Source organism: Equus quagga, chromosome 11, assembly GCF_021613505.1.
Source record: "Equus quagga isolate Etosha38 chromosome 11, UCLA_HA_Equagga_1.0, whole genome shotgun sequence".
NCBI classification, from domain to species: Eukaryota; Metazoa; Chordata; class Mammalia; order Perissodactyla; family Equidae; genus Equus; species Equus quagga.
In genome coordinates, this window is record NC_060277.1 from 17,203,393 (window position 1) to 17,228,763 (window position 25,371).

General features: G+C 40.2%; 1 protein-coding gene across 1 annotated transcript in view; it reads right to left on the minus strand.

The window, feature by feature from the left end:
- Positions 1 to 6,291: 6,291 nt before the first annotated feature.
- SLC35F1 (solute carrier family 35 member F1) overlaps positions 6,292 to 25,371 on the minus strand; it is a 370,475-nt gene continuing 351,395 nt past the window's right edge. The window contains exon 8 of the mRNA XM_046676589.1: positions 6,292 to 8,099. Within this exon, the coding sequence (XP_046532545.1) occupies positions 7,875 to 8,099 (225 nt within the window). The 3' untranslated portion in view covers positions 6,292 to 7,874. The remainder of the gene's footprint in view (positions 8,100 to 25,371) is intronic.

Below are 25,371 nucleotides of genomic sequence, written 5' to 3' on the forward strand. Positions count from 1 at the left end.
CTCTGGAGAAATAGTAGAAGGACACTTTCACTGAAAAAAAGCCCACTAACCCAGGGGTAGAGGGTGGTGGCTCCATAAAGCCAGGAGGGCTGTAAAGAGATTCTGGTGCCAGCACGGACAAGAACTTGCAATCCTCAGAGAAGGCAGTGGCAGCTTTTGCTTTTAACACTTCAAAGGTCCACTTATCATGATATCTTGTTTGATGACTTATTTCCCTGCATCTTGCATCACAGGGGCCCCTGGACTGAGTGGTTCAAGCTGCTCCAATAGTGAGGAGGAACACAGAAGCTCCTTCAGCTTAGAGTCAAGTCTAGCTGTCATTCAATGCCAGGTGAATTGTTTCCCAAGGGCAGAGGCCTTACTAGTGACGCCGACCCGACATAGGTCATTGGAGAATATAGGAGTGACAGTTAGTGGGTGCCTGGTGGTAAGAAATCTCCGCACGGAGGCAGTGAGCTCTCAACCCTGGCACAGCAGTTACAGATGGACCATTGCAGCTCTTAGTAGCTTGTCTGGTTTGGGGAGTGCCATGGGCAAAGCCAGTCCTAAAGATACCCCTTGCCCTTGTGTGCTGAGTAGGAGGAGCCGAGGGACCGTTTCCCATCTGCAAGTTTGCCTGGATGGGTTCAGTGCAGAAGGGCAAAGGCAGTCTACCTTGAGCGTGTACCAGGTGTTTTTCCTTGCTTTTCTCTCAGGGATCGCACTTACACAGCTGGTTGGGAAATAGAGATCCTCCTAAGGACCACTTATTTAAGCTGCTAACAAGCTGCCTGGCTCCTTCATGGAAAGGATCTAGGTTAGCACTCTGACTCTGGTTTCTAGTGATCACTGAGCAGCCTCTTTAACTGGGGAATCACACACTCTACTGTTATCCACAGAATTTTGCCGTTGACGAACAAGGCTATTGCTTCTCCAAGCTTAACATCTTTCCTTCAGCTAAACCATCTCTACTCTTACATGTCATAAAATGAGTTGAGATTTTGAATGAAATGATCTCCAATGTTCCCTTCAGCTCTCAAATTCTGTATCCCAGCTTGTGACTAAAATGAACTTCATTGTTGTTTGGAAGTCATGATTATGAATTAAAAACCGAACGCCAAGAGAAATCTCACTCTTCAATTACGACGCCGAACTCCTCGCGTTAAGTTGTCCTCTATCCCTGATGATTTTCCTTTTAATTAAAACACAGCCTGATAGGCAGAATCTTGGGGCGCATAAAGCAGTTATGTGATTCATTCAACCATTTGTATGCATGTGTGACCTATTTAGCTTTTAAAATCCTATTTAATGCCAAAAACTACATTAGAGAATTCAAACAAAAGCTCACAGGGAGTCCCATAATGAGACTGTTTTGATTATTCCCGTGATTAGCCCATTTCCCCTCTCTTTAGTAACTTCATTTAGAAAAGTAGTCATTTTAAGAACAAGTAGATTTTCTTTATTGCTTTTCTGGTTTGCTGTGAAATTGGCAAGTGGCCAACCATCTGTGAAACTGCCGTTATTACTATTACTTAAAATTCATCAAACCTCTTCAGGTACTGTGGAAATAATTCTCCTTGCCTACAAAGACAAGGCTAAGAAAGGCATGAACAAGATCCAATGTTGCACAAAAGTAGGTATCAACCTTTTAGCCCCAAATCCCAGAAATGGCATTTGTGGACACTGCTAGGGAAAACGTTGGGTGCAGAATTGCAGAATGGTTTGGATCCACAGCCACAAGCATCTGTTCCTCAGCACCTGAGAATTTACTTCCCCTCCATGAGGAATACGCATTCATTCACGCATGCTTTGATTTATCGTTGAGCATTTGTTGAGATGCATGGGCGTGTTGGCTCCTAATGTAATTTAGTTTGGAATAATTCCAGCAGGACAGCCTTCTTTGCCTCACACGTTTCTCTCCGGCTTTTTTACTTTTTTACACATTTAGCAATGAAACAGTGGTGAAGACGTTTGAGAGATTACCGTTGGAACTCTTCTCACTTCTCCACCATCCCGGCCACAGACGTTTCCAAGGAGGCCTGAACAGTAAGACGGGAAGGTAGGCCGGGGCTGCCCTCCAGGAATGACTCCAATAACAGCCTCTCCATTGTGAGCAGGTGGTCGGCTTCACTGATGTTTTACCTCAGACAGTGACATCTAGTGGCAGGAAGGCATGGCTGTCTATTGTGCTGCCAACTTCCCATGGTTAAGGATATACTGGTGGTTTATCTCGTAAAGCCAGGGTGACCACACATCCACCCTGGGACAGACTGGGTCTGTATCTGTTGTCCAGGCATAATTACGAACAGTGCCTGTGTTCACCCTTGAAAGTGTTAACAGATTGGATAACAAATTACACAGCCTACTAATACCCTATGGTAGCTCTCTCATCTGTTAGGTGACCAAACACATTTTTAGCCAGTACTATCACTCTGGGGTAATGAGTTCAGGAAGATCACTCCCCATTGTGTAAAGTAATATTTATCTTTATCTATCCTGAAGTTATCTTTCAAGCATTATGAGATTGTTTCCAGCTCTAACGCTGATGCTGGGTGAACAAGCTCATTTTCATGCGTTTACAGATTTACCCTTATCTACACCAGGCCTTTGTCTGTCCAGATGGAAGCCCCTCATTTTAGTCTATTCCCAGAGACCTTCTCCCTCTGATCATTAGTTTTCCTTGTTAATCAGGCTGCAGTAGTGTTTGGAGGCGACACGTCTGGCTGTCTGAAAATTGACGCACAACGCCTCGTCCTTTCAGGCACTGATGAAAGGCCGTCTGGGAGGTGCAGGGCTTTCCAGCTGTATTATAATTTTTTTGAATTAAACATTTTTGACCACATAGAGAATAAAGGGCAGAGACACTGCCTAGGTGGCCCTTAGTGAGCCCTCTGTCTATGCTTGCAGAAAGAAAAAAAGAAAAAAAGAAAACCACCAAGAAATCCAAGAAAAAAGGAAGAAAGGAAAGAAAAGAAAGATCAGTGTACATAATTAAGAAGCAATTGTTATAAATTCAAAAACACTATTTGCAAGTAAAAGAAAAACTTTCCTTTGGTGTTTTTTTATCCCAGGGCCAACCCAAAGGGCCAAAATTTTAAGGGTTTACAAAAACTTCCCTGAAAGGGTGCGTTTAAGTGGACTGATGATTTCTTCCTTTCCGAGAACAGGAATTTTAAAAGAAAAAAGTACTCAAGTAGTAGAAGAAAAAAGAGAACATTTTGTAATAGAGTATCTTACCCTTGAACTTTCTATTTCCAGTTTAGAAGTGGGATTCTATTAAAAAAGAGAGTTCTAGTGCCTTCCGTGTGTGAGGTGTTTTGCTAGGCCTGAGAGTAGATACACTGGATCTGATTTCAGATCCTGTTATTTCAGACATTACAATCGTTTTTCTGTGGACTTATCAAGACAACATAATAAATTATGGCTCTCCTGCTGAACTTTACTTGTTTCTTTTTCTTTCATGCTATTTGGCACAAAAATCATTCAAGCACTGCCTTATCTTATCTTTGCAAGAACTTCCCAGCATTTAGGAAATCCAGTTCTTTCTCTTAGAAAATTATAATTCATTGGGGAGACGAGATTAAACATAATGTATGCATATCTTGTGTATACTCTTTGGATCCCAATAATTCAGGATTGCTGGACATTTGGACATAGGCTGGGTTCAACTGTATTTCAACTTTCATCAAAGAGCTTACTAAAAACAAATAAACAAGACTTTGGAGAAAGATTACATTTTTCAAGGAAAAATCTTTTTTTAAACTGCGAGTCACATTTTTCAAGCAAATTATTTATAAGTACATACTGTTCTAACTATTTATAAAAGCAGATCATGATGGGTCTCAACTTAAGAACATGTTATACAGGATCAGTTGGCACTGTTCCTTTTTTCCTGAAAAATGAAAATTTTTCTTTTAAAAATGTTTTAAGTATGTAACTCGCTCACACAGTCTTTTCAGCTCACTTAATTTTTGAGGTCTGACTGTGAAGACAAATGTCAAGAACATGTGAATTTATATACAATCATCTCTAAGTACTTAAGGGTTGCCGGGTGACTGTGGTTAGTGGCGGACGGATGCTGATAAGATACTGTGTAAGTTCTGGGCAGAAACATCAATAGTCCTGCTTCATAAAATGTGCTCTGGAAGAATTCTCATCCTTTAAGTCTGGCATTGTGCCAAGAGCAGCATACACAGAACTCTCTTCTTTATGAGAAACTGTTTCTCGGGGGTAAATTTATATTGTCCTGCATGGGTTTTAAATGTGGGCTTGAAGGTTGTAGCCCCAGGGCCTTCTTAAGTAGTCAGGTAAACAATTAGTGTTGCAAATTATAAACGTGTTCAGTTTGGCTTTCTGAAGCTACAGCTCTGAGACCCACTGTGCCCTTCCTAATTTGGAAATATTTTAGTTCTGATTTTTATTTTGACATGTACCCTGCTATCTGCTTTTGTTGCTATTTCTAGCATCCCATGAGAGTTGCTTCCACGGTTGTCATAGTGCAGACAAACACTGAAGAAAACCAAGAACTCGGTGCTTTCATAAAGCATTTATTTTTATTTGAAAACATTATACAGGCATTACATTGCCACAGCCAGTCCATAGGGGAGCATGCAAATATCAAAAATGGAGAGTTTGTTCAACTTATCAGTGTAAATTTCCTTTTTGGTTCATATTTTCCATTTGCAGTGTCTGGATTAGTGTGCTTTGTTACGTGGTTCAACAATGGAATCCTACCCATGGGGTAAAATCCATACTGGTAGCTAGCTGGGGACTACTAAATGGTTATAAATCAAAAACAAACCCAAAACAAACAATACTACACGCTTGTCAAAGGTTAATAGCACAAGTTAGCAATCTCTAAACTAAACATTGAAACATTTTCATGGGACACAGTGGTGCAAATTTTTCTATTGCTTGGTCTACCTGGTTGTGTATTTCAGAGTTTGGAGCTGTGGAAAGGTATGACCAAGGCAAGCTCTGGCCCCAGTACAAGTTCTCATTGTGGAAGTGGGAAGCACCCCTTCTCTCTCGCTGGGGTTTAGAAGAGCTGTGGTTTGCTGAGCCAATCAAATTCTATACAAATTGCTAGTCTCATCGGTGGAGGAGAGAGTGTTCTCGGATTGAAAAGCTGACATTTTTGCTGGTGTCTACTGGGGTTATGAAATTTCAGAAACTAAAACAGCTAGAGTTAATGTTGTCCTACTCCCATTTCCCACCCCACTCCCAAAGGATCAATGTTTTTACACAGAAAAAAGAGTTTGTTCTTTGCTATTTTCTTTTTTCCAAAGGGTCAAACGGAAATTCCTGATCTCGGACAATTCAATATATTATCAGCCTTTCTAAATGGAGATGAACCAATACAGTAAGGTACCCGGTGAGATGAATGTCTTGTGTACAACGATATTGGATGACAAAGGGTAGATAGTGAATTCACCTTAACATTCACACTTGGTTTCCATACAATGGAGTCAATTAAAATATCTTATAAAATAATTCAGATGGCAACTGTTAGTCATCTGATTGTGAAGCTTTTTGAAATTGAAATTTAAAAAAAATTCCTAGTCCACTGAGTCAACTTGGAGATACTTTCATCCGCTTATTTCTCATAAGACTTTACTAAGCATCTACAAATTAGTGTCATAAAAATGAATAAAAAAGACTAAAACATTTGGCTTAAAATAAATACTAAAAATGCAATAAATCAAGCAAATTATGCAAATCAAAGGAATGTAAACACAAAAATAAAACCACAGTCTTTAAAGGTCTTCAGATCTGAATGGACAAAATATTCAGAGAAAGGTATTTAATTGGTTTAAAAGGTAGCAGAGAGCAGACATTGGCAAAATTGTTTTGGCTTGATATAGCTTTAATGTTGATTCCCTTTTTCACAGAAAATAAAACATGTTTCTAAGGGGGCTGAATAGAGATGACCATAAAATCTGCATATCAGAGAAGACAATTTTCTTCCCCATCTCCAAGAGCAGGAATACCCATCCTGGGTGGAAGGCAGGCAGAGGGGCCTCATGGATGTTGACTGACAGCATGGGGTGCTTTTGCCTGCTGTACATAGGCCTTGTTCAGTCTATTTAAAAATGCTGACTAATGGGCTGGCCTGGTGGCGTAGTGGTTAAGTTTGCGTGCTCCGCTTTGGCAGTCCGGGGTTTGCGGGTTCATGGGTTCAAGTCCCAGGCATGGACCTACAGACCGTTCATCAAGCCATGCTGTGGCAGTATCCCACATACAAAATGGAGGAAGATTAGCACAGATGTTAGCTCAGTGACAATCTTCCTCAAGCAAAAAGAGGAAGATTGGCAACAGATGTTAGCTCAGGGCCAGTCTTGATTACCAAAAAAAACACCCCAAAATAAATGCTGACTAAGCTGCAATCTATCGTTCAACTTTACAGAGACCCCACTGGTATTTTGCTTTGCTGGCTTAAGATGTATTGATTTGAATTGCCCAAAGTTTCATAAGCATTTATTTTTCCTTCACAAACTCTATAACTCCATTGAGGATCTTTTTGAATGGTATTGGAACCAGTCAACCTTAAAGACTATTTCACGTACTGACACACAGAATCTGTTCTAAATCATAGTGGTCTGTGGTGTTTCTTGATTTTCTGTGTTTGAAAAAAGGGCTATTTGAAGGGCAATAAAATTGGACTAGTGACATATCCCTCAAAGCCTTATCAGGACCCAGTAATATTCTGTGTATCCATAAGAACATTGTGTTGATATATTCTGCTCTTAAATGGATGCCAAATATGACCAAAATGCCAGACTTTTTTTATTGCTAACGTCTTTACCACTACAAAGTGGCGAGATCAATCAAGCTACTGTCAGAGACTGCTCCACATCAGCACTTTGACTTTGTTGGGAGGCCACACAACCAATGATACTCTATAATAAAGGTAATTTCCATGCTGGTGTATTTCAAAAAAGGTGTCACACAATTAAGAGGATAGAGGACCATGGCTTTTTCCAATGCCTTGATTAATTTCCACATTATCACTAAGAAATATAAGGAAAAAAGGAAAATCAAATATACTTTTTGAAGAGAGGATATAGGGAGGGGCAGAAAGATTTAAAAAAATACATATTACCCTAAACACAAATGTTATTATTTCTGGGGTTTTTCGTAAGCCACAGAAATGGAACATTCCTTATCCTGTTATTACAGGGACTTGATTAGCAGAATCACATGGCAAAACAGAAAGGCAATGGCCTAGAGTAATCAGAGATTGGAATATAAAAAGGTTACAATGTTTGTTTTATATCTATTCCTAGAATAGAGAATTATCTGGTCAGTTGCCCCTCCCCACAAGGGTCACAGCACAAAATACTTATTGAGCAGGCAATCCAACAGGTAACAGAGGAAACCATTAGCCACCAGGTCCATAGGATAAGGAAACTTCTCAGGGGTGGAGCTCCTGTGGCGTGCAACACTCACACAGACTGTGCAAAAAAATAAAGTATGATTCTTAAAAAGTGACTTGCCATAGAAAAGTGGGATCTATGTTAACTACATGTGGGTCTGGCAATAGTTCCCATCAGGAGTATAAAACATCCTCCTGAAAGTCAGTGTAATAACAGTAACAAGAATAATACAAATAATAATAATCATACTTGCTTTTGATTCAAAAATGTTCACAGTAATTAATGCAGGGGGATTGTGATCAGAATATACACTAGCCAGGCATCGCTCCAAAGCCAGATGGATCAGAGCCTGCGTCTCGGGTGATGTTTACCTCGTGTCTTTTACAGGCTTTCAGATTTGCTACCTTGCAGTCCACCTGTGTAAACCGCACCTAATAAATACCTTTCTCTATGTACAATACAGAGATGATGGGTGAACACTTGGCCACCGGGTGGTCCTCGGGCAGGGAGGGCCTCATCCTAGGCCACACGAACATGGGGCTCCTCTTCAGTCTCTTGGCCCAGGCTGGTGTAGGTGACCGAAGGCTCCACCTGAGCTGTGGTTGGTAAGTCCACAACAGGTCCCGAAGGATTGCGGAACTGCTTGTATACTCGGGGGTCCTGGGCTATGTATGTGGAGGTGGAGGAGTAGAGCACCAGCCCGATGAGGATGGTGAAGAAAGACAGGAGATAAAGTCCTGAAAACTAAAAGACACCACAGCAAGTCAGTTAGCAGCCGGAGCGGAACCACTTACACGTTAACGAGGCACAGAGAGACGAGAGCCGAGCCGCTTCCTCCTGGAACAGGCGGCTCGATGAGTTGGCCAATGCTCTTGATGGAAAGTGAATTTTCTCTTCCTAAACTGGCTTGGTCTTATTGATTCTCCTTATCTTTCTTCTCGACTCTGTGGCAAACACAGAGGAACACTTAGCTAATTTTCCCTAAAACACCAGTCTGAGTGCCTGATGTGGGAGAGCGAGCTCGGCACAAATTAAAATACATCAAGTTCAAAGCAGAGAATCTCCAATATCACTCAACGAGCAGTTGGTTGTTTCGGGCTTCATTAGACCCAGAAGAAAAATAGATATTCCATTTAAGGTTGTAATGAAGCTATAAACACCAAACCCCGCCCTGTCACAGCTGCATCAGAGTACTCTCCTTTCACCTTAATCCAATTCAGACACTATTTGTCTTCCTAGTAGAAACTGTTACTGACTTTGGTAACTATCTTTGCAATATTAGATTATCTTCGCATGGAAAGAAATAGTATAGCATACCATTCTTGCTCCATTAATCTAAAAACAAAACTAAACAGGGCTGTATACACAGCATTTTGCTTCCTAAACTACTTGCTTGACAATTCATAGAGTTTTGTGGGAAAAAAAGAAAATATTGGTTTATACAAGTGCCCAAGAATTTACATACGTTTTTGAAAAACTACAACTTCTGGACCTTCTTGAGTAGTTACACAGGAAGTAGTTACTTGAGTAGTTACTGGGGGAGAGTGAAATAACAGTATGAGTGTTGCCATTTCTGCTGTTTCATTTACTTCTTCATTCCTTCAGTCAATGAATAGTTTCTTTCATGTCTTCTCTATATCAAACAATGAACTTTGTATTGGTGAAAGAGAAATGAAAACATATGGTTTTACCATCAGGCACTTAATATAGGCTCTGGGGAAAACAGAGGTACAGATAGACAAAAATAATACGATGACTTATGGCATTGCCAGGTCTCATTTTAGTCAACAGCTTGTCCTAGTTTGACCACATCTTGCATCCACGGGAAAAAAAGGATCAATTTGATCTTCCTATTTTATTTTTTATGCTCATACTCTAAAAGAACTAAAAACTGGTAAAAAGACAAAAGTTAATTGGAAGCTGGAAGAAAGGCGAGCAGGAAAAGGATCCAGAGAATCTGTGAAGTAAGTTACAAGGCTATAACAAAGAGTTAAAAGATGGCTATAATAGGAAAGCCAGTCTTAAGAGTGGGACATAGGAAAGATATTCCTATGGCTAAAAGTCCCTGCTATGGTGGTGTTTGACTTTTTCTTCTTCTCTGTCTCCTCCCCCTCCCCACTTCCGCCCTCACCCCTCTCCCCCCTCCTCCTTTTCTTTCTCTCTCCCTCGCAACAAGGTAACTCAGACTAAGTACTGTTTTCTGATTTTTTTCTAGAGCACTCCTCACCCTGTCCTTCAATTCCTTTCTTCTTCACATTCAAATCATATAACACTTCCTCATGCGGATTTTTATACTAGACTCAGCTTCTAACAGCTTCACTGAATGCACTTGAAATAATTAGTTCAGTTTTTCCCAATGAAAATAAAAGCGCTTTATTCTTTGATTCATGATTTGTTTGTAAAATAAAATGGTGGGCAAAGAAGACCACTCACTCAGTCCTGTTGTATACGATCTCAGAAAACTTATTTACCCCCAAACTTGCTTCCTGATATTCGACATTCAGGAGCTTCACCCTTTATCTGAAACTTCGGTGAATGAAATGGGTTTGTTCCTAATATTACCATCATTGCAAATATTTTGTTGGTGATTTTCATTTTTAAAACTCCACTTGGGTGTCTCCAGTTTTGAGCAAAGAGCCTCGCAGCCTTGGGTGTGAGCCTGCCTCTGTTCAGCAGATGGAGGCATGGAGATTACGAATGGGGGCTTCAAGGTTAGAACTGCATTCCAAGCCCAAACTGGGTTCAAATCCTAGCTCCGCTACTTTCCAGCTGTCATTTTGGATAAGCTTCTTAACCTTTCCAGGTCCAAGTTTCCTTATTCCTTAAAATGGGGATAATAATTGTACCTACTCTATTGGTGGCTATAAAGATTAAATTAGATAAGGCATGTAAAGTACTTTTCTTAGTGCCTACCTTGCAGCCAGCATTCAGCTCATATTAGCTTCATTGTTCTTATTGTTGTTATTGTTTTGTTGTTATTGTTATTATAGCACTCTCTTATAATCAATGATTATGTAGATCAGAGTGTTATAATGCTCTTATATAATCATTGATTAAATTGCCTTTCTCCCACAGTCCCTTGACTATGAGACTGTGCCTTTCTGACCAGGGTCAAGTGCAAAGTCTGGCATCCTATAGGCATCTACTAAGTGTTATCTGCTCCTTGTTTTTATTTTGAATGAATGAATGAATTTAATTATGGAGAAGTTTCAGACTAAAGAAACAGTAAAAAAATCAGCCTGTACCCATGGGTATTTCAAATTTTTTATCTTTAAACTCAATCCAATGTCATTTCTCATACCTAAACTGCTAAACAAAAACTCCTTGAAAGGGAAGTCACAGCACTGACCCTTAATCACTGAGTCCAAAAGTCATCTTCAAACCCGGGGTCAGTCAGAGGAGAGTGATGGGCCGTTGAGCTGGGCGGGACAATGCAGAAGGCAAGAGTCTGAGGTAGAAGGTAGAAGGCTGAGGGATCCTGATCAGGGGATTGGCACAGGAGGTGTCACTAACTTGGAGGGCACAGGATTTGGCAATTGAAATACCAACATAGGGTAGGGACAGGAAAGGGTCTGATACAGCATATCCAGTGAGAAAGATGTGAATTCCCCTCACTTTCTGATCTTGGCTCCCGTATTCTGACTTGATCGATATGACAAATATCTTAAAAATTCATTTTGTAAAGCTAACACCTTTGCCATTGTAAGAAATTATACGTGAATCATTCCCTTTTTGGACACAGAATCATCAAGTTGAATGATAAATCCACTACAAAGCATTTTCCTGGACACAGCCTTAGAAGGACTTTATTTCCAATGCATTTCCACTTAATTCATGCAGAATTCATTCCAAAATTGTCCAAAATATAGATATCATGGAATTTTATATGACAGAGGCACCTTGGAAGTCACCCAAGAGGTTTTATTAACAGATGGTGGAGAGAGTTTTCACTTAACACAAGCCCAAAAAGGGAGCAGAAAGACAAGCATTATGATTAATCTGGATAAATACTGAATGTTAGAAATAATTACAGAAGGATTTGATGTTTTAAAAAGTAAGAAAAAGTTTCATCTTTTTTCTCCCTATAGATTGATAGAGGAAAAAAGATAATCTAATCAGGGTACCTAAGAGGATGGCCCTCAGTTCTGGAGGCTGCACTTATCCTGGTAGAGCATTCATTCAAAAAACCAATCAATTAAACAAAAACTCTTTATATTCCTGGATGCTTCACTTGTTAATTGCAAAGAAATATGCATTTCTAGTTCCCTAAGCAAAGAGAACAGGAACTGTTCTGGATCACTCGACTGTTGATCACTTGACCACTCTGTAGTTCCTCTCCGAGTTACAGATAAGGCAAATTTCAGGTACAGGCTTGCTGTCTCCATTTAAGAACACGGGCTGCTGTCTGAAGTGTTCTTTGTGGTCCTCCCAGCGCACAGCAGCCCTTCAGAAGACGCTGTACGTTCTGTGCCGCAGACACACTTTTGCCTGCATTTTATCTGAGCTGTAGAAGCTGAGAAGGGGTGCACCCTGCATTAACACCACCACACTGCACGCACTGTTTACTTCGCTGCTGCCTTTTTCCATCTTGACGGGTCTCTTTGCTAACAAGGGTCAAGCTCTCATGGTACATAAGGAGAATGCCTGTGTGTTGCTTAGAGCAATCTGACTGGGACACAAGCCACTGTCCAGAAGGAGGTGGCTTGGAAGACTGATGATAAGGATGTACAAAGCTCTTTAACCTCCAACTAGGAATTAAAAATCCAGCTCTTAACCAGCAGGCATCTCAATATGATTACCATTTAGTTAATGAGACAGTCAGTACATCAACTGAGGACAGATCAAATTTTCATTTTAGCTTTGGTATTAAACATGTTGAGTTTTAATAAACTAATGACTTCAGTGGGCCTAGCCCATACAAGTAGAAAACCACTGAATATGAAACCATTTCAAAGTACATTTATAAATATACTAACTAGAATAGAAGAAGAAGAGGGCAATTTTCAAGGGCAGCTTTCTTTTTCTAGCTTGACTAACAAGATGGCAGAGGTGAGTGGAAGAGAACATGGGCGAGCCACAGAGAGGCGTAAGGTGGAGCATGAGGTGATTCTGGGTGAAAGGTCTACTTTTACTGAACACATGCACCAACCACTCTATTTGGTAGGCCCAGTTTTTCCTTCTTTGCTGGACAGTGCACTTTAAAAGAGGCCTTTTGTGGTGAATGCCTCTGTGTATACGGCTTTTATAAGGTTTCTGATGTTGGGCTCTGGTCATTTTTGCTCAGTGACTCCACTTGTACCTATTAATGAAATGTTAAAAGATTCTATAGCTCTTAAAGGGAGATGTATGGCAGTTCTATCTCCAGAAAAAACAAAGATTTAATGGAAAAAAGAAACTATGTTACTTGTGAGAGGTAGAAGAAAGACCCGGAAAAGAGCAGTTGGTGAGGTTTCTTAGGAAAGTGGAGTACAGAGGAATGAGATTTGGGTAAAGCTCCTGGAGTAAGCTGAGGAAAACAAAGATATTTAGGTTTGGATCCAATTTCGATCTAACTTGGAGAGCTGAGGAAGCTCAGAGAAAATACAATTGGAAGGAGGGAGAAAATAAGGTCTAATTAGAAAGAAAGAAGATACAAGTAAAGAAAATTTCTCAATAGCTAGGAGGAAAGAGGGCTGCAGAGCTGGATGGATAATCAACAAATAAGAACTCTTTTCTAAATTAAGCCAGCATGTATTCTCTCTCTCTTTGTCTCTCTCTTTTTGTGTACACACACACACACACGCACACACACTCATACACACACACACACTCATACACACACCCCTCGTAGGACACTACTGCTGACCTGACAGGATCTGCCTTCTGAACTTTTCTTGACAGAAGATGAATAGCCTGAAAGAACACTACTCCTAAAGGTTTCTCGTGTGTGGCAGGTGAGCAAGGGACAACGCTTTCAAGAACTCATGTGTTCCCAAGGCTATCTATGATGAGAGAAGGAAGTAAATACCAAATATCTCGGACCACAGCTCAGGGACGACATTATTGCCAACACTTCAAAAGAAGTGTTGTTTTGCCCAAACAAGGGGGCTCTACTGGATGTGAGACTGCCACTGAAAGAAGCATGCCATTTGGAAATGGGATAACGGTAAGAGTTGACACCAATTCCTGAACTGCATAAGGAAGTTGCTCAGAAATTAACTCAAGGGTATTTCTAAGTGTTCTTAGACATTGTTTTTGAGATGTATATTTCACATATACAAAGGCTATGTGGCCACAATAAGGATTTCCTTTCTAGTTCTTATTCAGGTTTATTCGTTTAAACAGAAACAGATGTAACTAAACCTTGCCACATTTTTAACTCATTAGCAGAAAACATGTAGGAGGTAGGAGCCTGGGAATCTGCAAACTTAGCAGTTGCTTCAGAAGTCAACACAACCTGGGTTAGCACTGAGCAGTGACTGGTCATTCCCAAGGTTATATGGCACAGGCTGGCAAATGTGAGGTTCAAGAGCTGCTGGGAAGAATTTCTATTTCCATTAGCCTGGCAATTTCAGCAGCAAGCTATGCCCTGGGAAAAATTAGACTTTTAGTTAAGTTTGTGAAAACTGTCCCCAGTACCCTGCAAGAAAAAAAAGTGTTCTTCCCCTTATACTGCCATACTCTGTGATACAAAATGCACATATAAAGATAAGTCACCTGGCACATCTAACTAAGATTTCTAGATACTTCCATACTCTGTGATATAAAATGCACATATAAAGATAAGTCAACTGGAACAACTAACCAGAATTTGTAGCCCAAGAAGGAATGGATAAGCCCAATTCTGTTTCAAACCAAACCAGATCACACAGTTTGGAGGTCCTAGGTCCCAGGGTCGTTTAAAGACTCATCAGTGACTAAGTAAAGCAAAATGCCAATTAAAAGAGTGATCACAATTAAATATAATGCTGCTATCGTGGAATTTTTAAACCCAAGGCTGACAAAATTGGATCTCATAACTAAAAGGGGAGCCTAGGGTCTCTTGAGTCCCCAACTGATATGTGGATTGAAGGATGGACCCTTTGGGCAATGGTTAATCTGTTGAGTGTCCTAAAGGTGGGAAGGAGAGGACAGCTCACCAACGACAACACATCTCTCAGGAGCCGTGTGTGTCTCAGAGGGGTGTGGACCACACCTTGAGCCTTGGAGTGGAATGGTGGGGAGCAGAACCAGAGGAAGCTGGCCACTGCTGGGCAGACGATGAGCCGTGGCCTGAGTGGGACCCTGTGACAAAAGGCTCTGCTTGGTCCTGACCTGTTGCTGCTAGGTCTGAGCCAATTGCTATTCAGGGCAAGGAAACTAGACGGACCTGGCTCCACAGAAATGCCAACATAAACAAGTTGATGCTTGACCTCCTAATTTTGGCTCTGCACTAAACTAACAATATCATTTTTATTATTATTAAGAGTATTTAAAATGCAAAAGTTCGACTTCTGAGTTTACCGAACTGGAGATAAATTGCCTGGAGAGGCCGGAGCTTTTTCAAATTCTTTGGAACGGCCTCACTATCATTCTCTCTCCTACTCTTGCCTCCTCTTATTTCTCCTCTTCCTCTTTTTTCCTCATTCCTTTTTTCCTTAAGAAAAAAAACGCACTAAGTCCCGCTGGTTAAGTATTGCAATATTTCTTCTTCTAAGTCCTACCACGGAAAATACCAAAAGTGGGCATGGCACACGATCTACCAACAAAGACCAAAATTGGTTATCTTTAAAGACCAAGAATACTGACCTCCACCCTCTCTCCCCATTCTTTCTCCAGTTAGGAGATGAAATAATCTCAATTTGATGCTAATGTAATCAAGACAGAAAAAAAATCAATGAGTGCCTCAGTCAAAATGCCAAATGATCTCTCCATTCAAAGCAGAAAACTGAGGCACTCCTAGGATTTATCCTCCAAACATCACGTTGTTAAGGAGAGAAGGAGCAACCAGTGCCCTTGCCTCTCTGTGGCCTGACACTGTCACCCAGGGCAAGGCTGTGGCCCCCACTGCAATCAAGCTGGGTTTATGAGGCCTTCTGTTTGGTTTGCAAAATAATTCATTTGGCAGTATAATTTGTACAACCAATCACATGTAAGGCCAATAAAGTTTCTTTTACGGGCAAGTATCTTCCCCTGCAGGTAATTTCACACATGAGTACAGCAATAGGGAGCTAAAAGTGGATTTCTGCCATTATCTTTTATATGACTAACAGACACTTTCACTTGGTTTGATGAACTGCTAGAAGTCCTCATTCATGAAGATTTCTATTCTCTGAGGCCCAGCAAGAGAAGACCATAATAGCCAAGCCAGCAATGGAACCAAAGAGGCCTACTCTGTGGGAGTGTTTAGTCATAGGCTCAGCTACAACAAAGGCTGTTCGATGGCTCATTTATGTCACCTTCTTGTGCATCATTCTTATTATTACTAGTCAAAAAGGGATTACGTTTGTGTGTGAGGTACACTGAGCAGCAGCCCTTACTCCCATGTTTGGACTCCTGCATCACAAGACATCTCTTTTCCCTCCACACAACACAGAGGTGCACACTGGGTTGGAGTGACTTTGCAGAAGGATGAATTTTAAAGCCTGTGAAAGATACTTAGTTTATAGAAGTGATGATGCTGCAGCTCAACACATCTCAAAGAACACCTGTTACAGACCAGTGGAATCCAGAGGTGGAAATGGGAGTGGCACCACTCATTATTTTGCCTAGTGATCCACTATAAAATTTCTGCTTCTTGTCATTGCAACTGTATGCTCTGCTGATCTAAAAGTCTCAGTTCCAAAGGGAGGAATGTTTCCACCAGGAGACAAAACAATGATTCCACTGAACTGAAGATTAAGACCGCCACCTAACCACTTTGAGCTCTTCATGCTTCTCAATTAACAGGCAAAGAAGAGAGTTTTTGTCATTGTGCTGGCTGAGGTGACTGATCCTGGTTACAAGGGGAAATTGGGCTGCTACTTCACGATGGAGGTAAGGAAGAATCTGGAATACAAGGATCCCTTAGGCATCACTTAGCATTACCATGCCCTTTGATTAAAGCTAACAGAAAACTTCAACAACTCAATCCAGGAAGGACTAGTAATGTCCCAGACTCTTTAGGAATGAAGGTTGGGTGGCCCTACCAGGTAAAGAACCATGATCAGCTGAGGTAATAGCTGCAGACCGATGGAATACAGAATGAGTAGTGGAAGAAAGTAGTTATAAGTACCAGCTACAATAACATGACCAGTTACAGAAATGAGGACTGTAATTGTCGTGACTATTTACTCTTTATTTTGTTATGAATATGTTTGTGTGTATGTAAAATATCTTTGTCTTCTCCCTTCTCTTATCCCCTACCATAAAAGATGTAGTGACTTTACATCATAGGATTTAAGTATTCTCAACTTTACATCATAGTATTTAAGTGACAGGATATCAATGAAAGGAGTGAATATCCCCCAAGATGCTTGCATCCTCTCCTGGGAAAAAGGTTACTGTGTTTTCGGTCATGTGCAGGATAGTTGTATCATGTTAGGCACAAGTATGACCTAGTTATTGTCTTTATTCTGGGAATAAGTATGATTTAAGGAGATGTGTATATAGGTGGTAAGTTGACAAGACATAGACATGAGATAGTTAATTTTATGTGTCAACTTGGCTAGGCCATAGTACCTAGATATTTAGTCGAACACCAGTACAGATGTTGCTATGAATGTAATTTTTAGAAGAGATTAACATTTAAATCAGTAGACTTTGAGTAAAGCAGGTTACCCTTCATAATGTGGATGGGCCTCATCCAATCAGTTGAAGGTCTTAAGAGAAAAAGACTGAGGTTCCCCAATGAAGAAAGAATTCTGTCTTTGGACTCAAGTGCAACACCAACTCCTCCCTGGGTCTCCAGCCCGCCAGACTGCCCTGCAGATTTCAAACTTGCCAGCCTCTACAGTTGCGTGAGCCACTTTCTTAAAATAAATTTCTCTATCTATCTCTGTCTCTAGATTTGACAATAGATAGATAGATAGGACTATATATAGAAATAGACAGAGATAGAGATAAAGATAGATAGGTACACAAACACACACATCTTATTGGTTCTATTTCTCTACAGAAGCCTGAATGATACGATTGCTAACATGAAAATCTGTTATAGTGTTAAAGGTCTTAACGCTAATGTAAACTTTCCTAACAAGTTCTCTTCACGGCAAGTTTTAGAATGGAGGGTTTAGTGATATTTTCCAGGAAATACCAAGTGGTGGTTCCCAGGATGAGCTCTAGAGTCAGAATGCTGGGGTTTGCATCTCTGCTACTTCCTTGTTTTGTGGTCTTGGACAAGTTCCTTCCTTCTCCATGCCTCTGCTCACTCATCAGTTAACTAAGGATAATAATGCTACCTGACATATGAGCCTGTTGTGAGCATTAAATTATATATATATCTACCTTTTGGTGCAGTGTTTGGCACATAGTAAATTTCCATGAATGTCAGCTATCGTTATCTTTATATCACAAAGTGTAAATGCTAAAGCGAAGATAGATATAGAAACTCTCCTCAATAGCTCTTTCTGAAAAGTTCAGCCTGAATTAAGTTGAACTACAAATGCATTTACAGAATTGCAACTTAAAAGAAGAGAGCAACAACCCATCTGGAGTGGAAGGCTTTTTTGTCAATGCAAATAATAAACCCCCGGTTTATAGGTTTGGTGTTTGGACTTATTTATGTTGTTTTCTTACCATGAAGCATAATTACATAAGTCAAAAGAATGCTCATCAATTCCTATCCTGCCTCACCTTGTTTATTAATTTTGAGCAACTACTCCCCATCGGCACAAATTATGTTTGAGCATCCATGAGTCTATTTAAGTTTAGCAATTCATTTTGCTCCCTCAGTGTGGTAGGCTGAAAGTGCTCCCCCCAAATACATCCAATTCCTCATCTCTAGAAGCTGTGAATGTTAGTTACCCTATTTGGAAAAAGGTCTTTGTAAATGTGATTAAGGATTTTGAGATGATAGATTATCCTGGGTGCTCCGCACTAAACTGTGCCTCCCGCCAAGTTTGTATGTTGAAGCTGTGATCTCCAATGTGTCTATATTTAGATATGGTCCTCTATGGAATTAATTAAGGTTAAATTAGGCCATAAAGGTAGATTAGTATCCTTAGAAGAAGAGACACCAGAGAGCTCTTTCTTCCACCTCCCCCTAACGCCACATATACACACAGAGGAAAGGCCACGTGAAGACATAGTGAGAAGGTGGTTGTGTACAAGCCAGGGAGACAGCCCTCACCAGAAACTGAACCCTGCTGGACCCCGATCGAGGACTTCCAGCCTCTGCAAGTGTGAGAAATAAACTTTTGTTGTTTAAGCCACCCAGCCTGTGGCGTTCTGTTATGATACCCTGAGCAGGATAACATTCAGGGGTTATTCAGCTGGGCCCTAAACGCAATCGCATGTGTTTTATAAGAGGGAGACAGAGGAAGATTTTCGACATGCAGAGAAGGGGATGTGAAGACAGATCAGAGAGAGATTTGAAGATGCTCGCCTTAAAGACTGGAATGATGCAGCCGCAAGCCAAGGAATGTTGGCAGCCACAGAAGCTGGAAGAGGAAAGAAACAGATTCTCCCCTAGAGCCTCTGGATGGAGCATGGCTCTGGTGAACCTTAATTTTGGCCCAGTGAAACTGATTCCAGACTTCTGGCCCCCAGAACTGTGAGAGAATGAATGTGTGTTGTTTTAAGCCAGCAAGCTTGTGATAATCTGTTACAGCAGCCATATGAAACTAAAAGACTTAGTAATTAATTATTCATTCAATAACTGAGCTTAACTGTGAACTGAGACCCTAATTATCACCTCACCATCCATCCATTCAAGAAACACTTATTGAATTCCTACTATGTCTCACGTGCTGGGGATACAGTGATAAATAAAATGGTTATAACTCCATTCCTAGTTTCCAGTCTACTGTGGGAGACAGACTAAAAAAAGTTGAAGAACTTAATCTGGAATATGATTTTGGGAAATACCATGAGGAAACAAACAGATACCAGGATGATGTGAGAGTGTGGTGGGAGTTACTTAGATAGTTAAGGAAGCCTTCTCTGAAGATGAGGAATTGAAGTTGAGACCTGAAGGATTAGAAGCAGCAGCTGTGGGAGGAGCTTGGTGAAGAGCAGTCCAAGCAGAGGGACATCAAGAGCAAAGATCCCAAGGAGAAAAGGGCACGACTAGTTCTAGGACTGGAAGGACAGCCAATGGCACTGGTGTTTAATGCTTAATAGTGACTCACAGTTGAGTGCTTACTCTGTACCAGGCACTGTTCGATAGGATTCACATTATTCATCTTCTTACTAACTCATGAGGAAGCTAGGATTATTTCTCCCTTTCTAACAGGAAGGCCTTGAAGCACAGTATGGTGGGAAAGTGTCAGGAGTGGAGTTGGGGCCAGAGGAGCACAAATACTCAAGAACAGTGGTTAGGCCCTCAGGGGTCAGCAGGGCATTTAAATTTTGCTCAGAAGGCAATGAGAAAGAAGCATTAAAGGGTGTTCAGCAGAAGAGAGTATAATCTGATTGGTGTTTTAAAAGGATCATTCTGGCTGCTGGTGGGCTATTAACTGTAGCGAGGAAGAAGTGGAAGCAGGAAGACCAAGAGACTAATGGTCTAAATGAGAGATGGTGATGGTTTGAGCTAAGATGACAGCAGTAGAAATGTAAGAGAATCCATTTAGGAGGAGAATCCACAGAACTTGCTGATGGATTAGATGTGGGGAGTGAAGAAGAGAGAAATTAAGACAACCTCAGTTACCGAAGCCGACTATTCTGAGGGTATATGATTCTTTTCTAAGCATTTTTCATGGTGCATTTATTCCCCTATTTTCACATATCATCTCTTTAAACAGAGAGGATTTACACTTCACATTTTCTACAGTACTAATATAAGTTGTATGTTGTTCTAGGTATAATTCCTGCCAATATTTACTGTATAAAGTCCTCCCATTTCTCCACTGATCTCCTCTCTTGCAAGCCTAGAAGCGTTCTAAGAAGAGAGTCATATTTAGGAAAGTACAATTAATAACAGGTCTAAATTAAGTATGATAATCATAGCAAATAATCTATTGTCTACTTCCTCCACAGTATTTTCATGTATATCACCTCATTTCATTTTCAATAAACCAACCCCTCAGAGAAGCACGGAGTCTCATGATGAAAACCATGGAGCTGAGGAAGTGGAAGATATGGGCAGGTTTAGTAGAGTGCTTAGGGCATGTAGTGACAGCTGACACAGTGCCCAGAGGCCTTGATTCTCCACCCAATTCTCTTCCCATTTCCTAATTGCTTGGCTAACTTCATTTCAACATAATTCTTTTTGTTTCTTCCGTTCCCTATATTCAAAGTTCTAAGGACAATCCATATCTCTACTGCATAGGGGAAAGACTCAACTTTAATTCATCATATCTTGGAACTAACTTAATGGGTTATTGATGAACTTGGAAGCTGTTCTTTCTCAATTCATGGAAATGAACAATCATCAAGAAATATTATCACGCCTGAGGGAGGGGGAAACAGCTTGACAAAATGAAAAATGAACCCTCCTGCAATCATATTGGAATTCTTTATTTCCTCCTCTGACATGTACCTGGTGGTGGCAGGAGAGATAGAAAAATGAAATAAATGAATGAGTAATTTATTAAAGAACATCATGATGTGGCAGCTGTCAAGAAAGAAATCGTATTATGGCTTTAACGGTTAATCAATTTTTTTCTAAATAAGAAGTATGGTACCTGATAAATAGCTGCCATTTTCCCTTAAATAGCACTCAACATTCACTTTTTAACTCCAGAATATCACTGAGAAGTATTGCCATTGGGCCCAGAATATTTGGTTATTCCATAATAAAATCTTATAATATCCTTATTGTTACATTTTATTATATAATCCTTGAAATCCATGGAGAGCAATAAAAACTGTGACATTCAACAACACTGTTACCTTCTTTTTACCCTTTTAAATTAAACTTTGTACCTATTATAAAAATAAAATTAAACTAATGTCTTAAGACTTTAAAACAATGTGAACTTTGGGTTATGTCACTATTAAATAAACACATTTAAAAAATCAAAATCTAGAAGTGTCCCCTAAATTTGACATCCATGAACTGATATATCCACAACCATCGATATGTCTCTCTCTCTCTCTCCAGTTTTGAGGGAGATGGGAATGGTCAGACATCACTAGGCTATAAAGAGTTTTGTCACTTGGAAATGAACTTCTTTACCGTCATGTTAGCCTGTATGCAAAATGATCTCTTTTCTCTGGACATGTGATTCTGGGAAGGTTAATTTGATAACATGATTGCTATTATCTGATACTGCTGTTTCTTCTGGAGCACACTATATGTACAAAATCAGTTTAGAATGGGCTCCCTTCCTCCAGATGCCTTTGCTTCATCCTTCTCTGTAAGCTATGGCTTTAATATTCCTTCCCTTTCACATCTGAGCTCAGGGCTACTGGTTTGCAATGGCACCCCACTCATTCCTTTATGTAAAATGAAAACAATAAACCAATAAACTGAAAATATTTCACTGTATTGTATGTATATCACAGACATCCTTATAAAAAAAACTAGCAGATAGAGCCTTCGGTGCCATCAAGAATTCAAATAGGAGGCTGATACTCCACTTATTCTAAATCTGGGTAGAAATTATTACGATTAGCTTTGAAAGTGCCCATTAGTGGACAAATGGATAAAGAAGATGTGGTATACATACACAATGGAATACTACTCAGCCATAAGAAAAGATGAAATCTTGCAATTTGTGACAACATGGATGGACCCTGAGGGTAGTGTGCTAAGTGAAATAAGTCAGATGGAGAAAACCAAATACTGTATTAATTCACCAATATGTAGAAGATTAAAAAAAAAGACACAAAAACTTGAAAATAACAACAACAACAAACAGATAGACACAGAGAGTAGACTGGTGGTTACCAGAGAGGAAGGAGGCAGTTGGGGAGGGCGAAAGGGGTAAAAGGGGACATGTGTGTGGTGACGGACGGTGATTAGACTTTGGGTGGTGAACATGATGTAATCTACACAGATATTGAAATATAATGATGTACACCTGATATTTATGTACTATTACAAACCAATGTTACCTCAATAAAAATAAATAGCTTTGAAAACAAGTCTGCACACTTGAGGTGCAAAGAAATTTGTAACATTTCGTTGTATGGCTTTCAGCAGCTTTATTAGTGCCGTAGTTTGCAGGAGCAATGGCTGTTTCCTGGTGCCGAAGGCTAGGAACAGTTCTAGTCTACATCGGGGTCAGTAAACTAACAAATCTGGCAGCTGCCTGGTTTTGCCAATAAAGTTTTCTTAGAAGACAGTCATGTCCATGGCAGAGTTGAGTAGTTGTGACAGAGATTGTGTGGCCTGCAAAGCCTGAAATATTTACAATCTGGTGTCTAGACTAGATATTTCATATATATAAAATCTGGTCTCTAATCTAGAACACTGCTGACCCTTATGAATACAGACACATGAGCAAATATAGGTATAGATATGGAAATACCGTATGTGATAATGTGATAATGACTCATTTTATAATTTTACTGTGGGGTGACTTACAAATAATAAATCTGAATATTAGATATGATTTCTCTATAAATAGAATACATTTCTGGGGCCCGCCCGGTGGCGCAGCGGTTAAGTGCACACATTCCGCTTCTCGGCGGCCCGGGGTTTGCCAGTTTGGATCCTGGGTGAGGACATGGCACCGCTTGGCAAACGCCATGCTGTGGTAGGCGTCCCACATATAAAGTAGAGCAAGATGGGCATGGATGTTAGCTCAGGGCCAGTCATCCTCAGCAAAAAGAGGAGGACTGGCAGTAGTTAGCTCAGGGCTAATCTTCCTCAAAAAACGTAAATAAAATTAAAAAAAAGAATACATTTCTTAGCAAATTTTCAACCTTTGATGTGAGTCCCATTCTTCCATTCCCCATGACACTGTATATAGTTGCTATGGCATTGAACTGGTTTTCTAATCTCCATGTTCCCTTGAGATGTTCCCTAAGCAACCCATCAGTTCAATCAAAGAACGAATCAAAACAGTGGCTTGCTATTGTGGGATCTAAATTTTTTTACTTTTCAGCCAGTTTCATCAACTTGAGATGTAAAGAGTCCACATCAACCAAAATCTTTTTTGCTTATGTGAAAATTCCTAAATAACGTTCAGCCTAGGAAACGGAAGCTTAACCTGTAGTATTTCTTGTAGAAATACGTCTTTCATTGAACAAATAATTGCCAGGCACTGTAGTCACCAGAGATCCAGCAGAGAAGGAAACATGTGTGGCTCTCATCATCCAGAGCTTAGTACTTACTTCTTACATAAAGCCAGTCCTTACATTTAAAGGTAGGACTGGTTAGTACACAAAGGAAATGCCAATACACCAATACGGTCCTCTGCTGCTAAGCCCTCCACAGAGCAATGGGAAACAGCTACACACACCTGCACAGACGTGCCTGGTTCCGCATAGCATCAAGAAGGAACTGGGTGTGAAACTGGTAACCAAAATCTACATTCAAGTTAAATTGAGTTACATCGTGAATTTGAGGCCCCACAGAAGGGTTTACAACATATTTATATAAAAAATAAAACCACATCCCGAAATATACTTAAATGAGAAAGAAACTAGGCATGTGACTAAGTTAGTGCTTAGCAATATAATGAGCGAAGAGTTTTAGTTACATAAAACTAATGAGGTAAACAAACACAAAGAAGCACTTTAATTTTTTTCCATATTTGTCATTTATAACCAAGACTAAATCATATAGAACCTTCTAATCAGTGTCTAATTGCAATTTTGTCCATTTTTCAATGACAGAGATTTGTGCTTAGATTTCCTTTTTATTTGATGGGATTGCGAGCTTTATGTATTTTGCAACTAAAAATAATCTTATTGTTTTACGATTACAAAAGTAACAAACATTATTATAGTGTTTCAGTAATATAGAATTTACGCAATACCTAAAGGGGTGAAGAACATGAAATTCAAGCACTCACAATTCTACTATCCTTAATAATGGCATTATTTACTGTGTTCACTGTGCCGGACACTGCGGTAAGAGACCTACGTGCACTATTTCATTTCTATACAGGAACCCCTGACGCTTCACCTTATACAGTGTCCACTAGTCCACTATTATGACCCCCCTTTTGCGGATGGGAAAACTAAGATTGAGAGAAGTTAAGTAACTTTGCACAGGCTGTGTAACTGGTAGCATCAGGGGTTCCCGTATAGAATTTAGGGGGTCTGTAAACCCGGACAAGAAACCTAGGCTTTGATTTTCATTGACATCTAACCAATATTTAGCATTTCTTCATTATAAATGTAAGCAAGGAGCTACATGAGTATTAGCAACACCTTAGACTTTTTCGCCAACAGAAATCTGATGTATTTTCATATCACATTACAATTGCCGCAGGTCTCTCCAAATACTGCTTACACTCATCACTGCTTTGAAATGACAGTAGTTATTAGATGTGCTTCTAGACCTTGTGATTTGTATGTTACTATATCATCACATTTGAAAATATTTTGATAACTTTATTTTAGTACAATCAGCCTGCTTTGTAACGCTATGTCTTTTATTTTAGACATTTAAAAACACTGTGGAAGGGATCTTCACCAGACAGCCAAAGGGACCCATGACACAAAAATGTTAGGGACCCCTTGGTAGGGAGTGAGCTGAAATTCACACCCAGGCGGTCTGACTCCAGAGCCTGGGCTCAGACTCGCCGGAACTCTCCGTTCTGCCTGCCCTTGGACTCGCGTCCACATTTGGGTGACTACACTTTCAGATCTCCCTCCAATCTGGAGAGAACTGATTAAGGGGTGATTAGGCAAACAGAGAAAAGTCAAGTAAACATTCTCAGGAACAGAAACTCTTCCCGCTTCCTCACATTCTCAAGGAGGCAGGGGGGCATTGGGGCTTGCCATTATCTGGGCGCTGAGG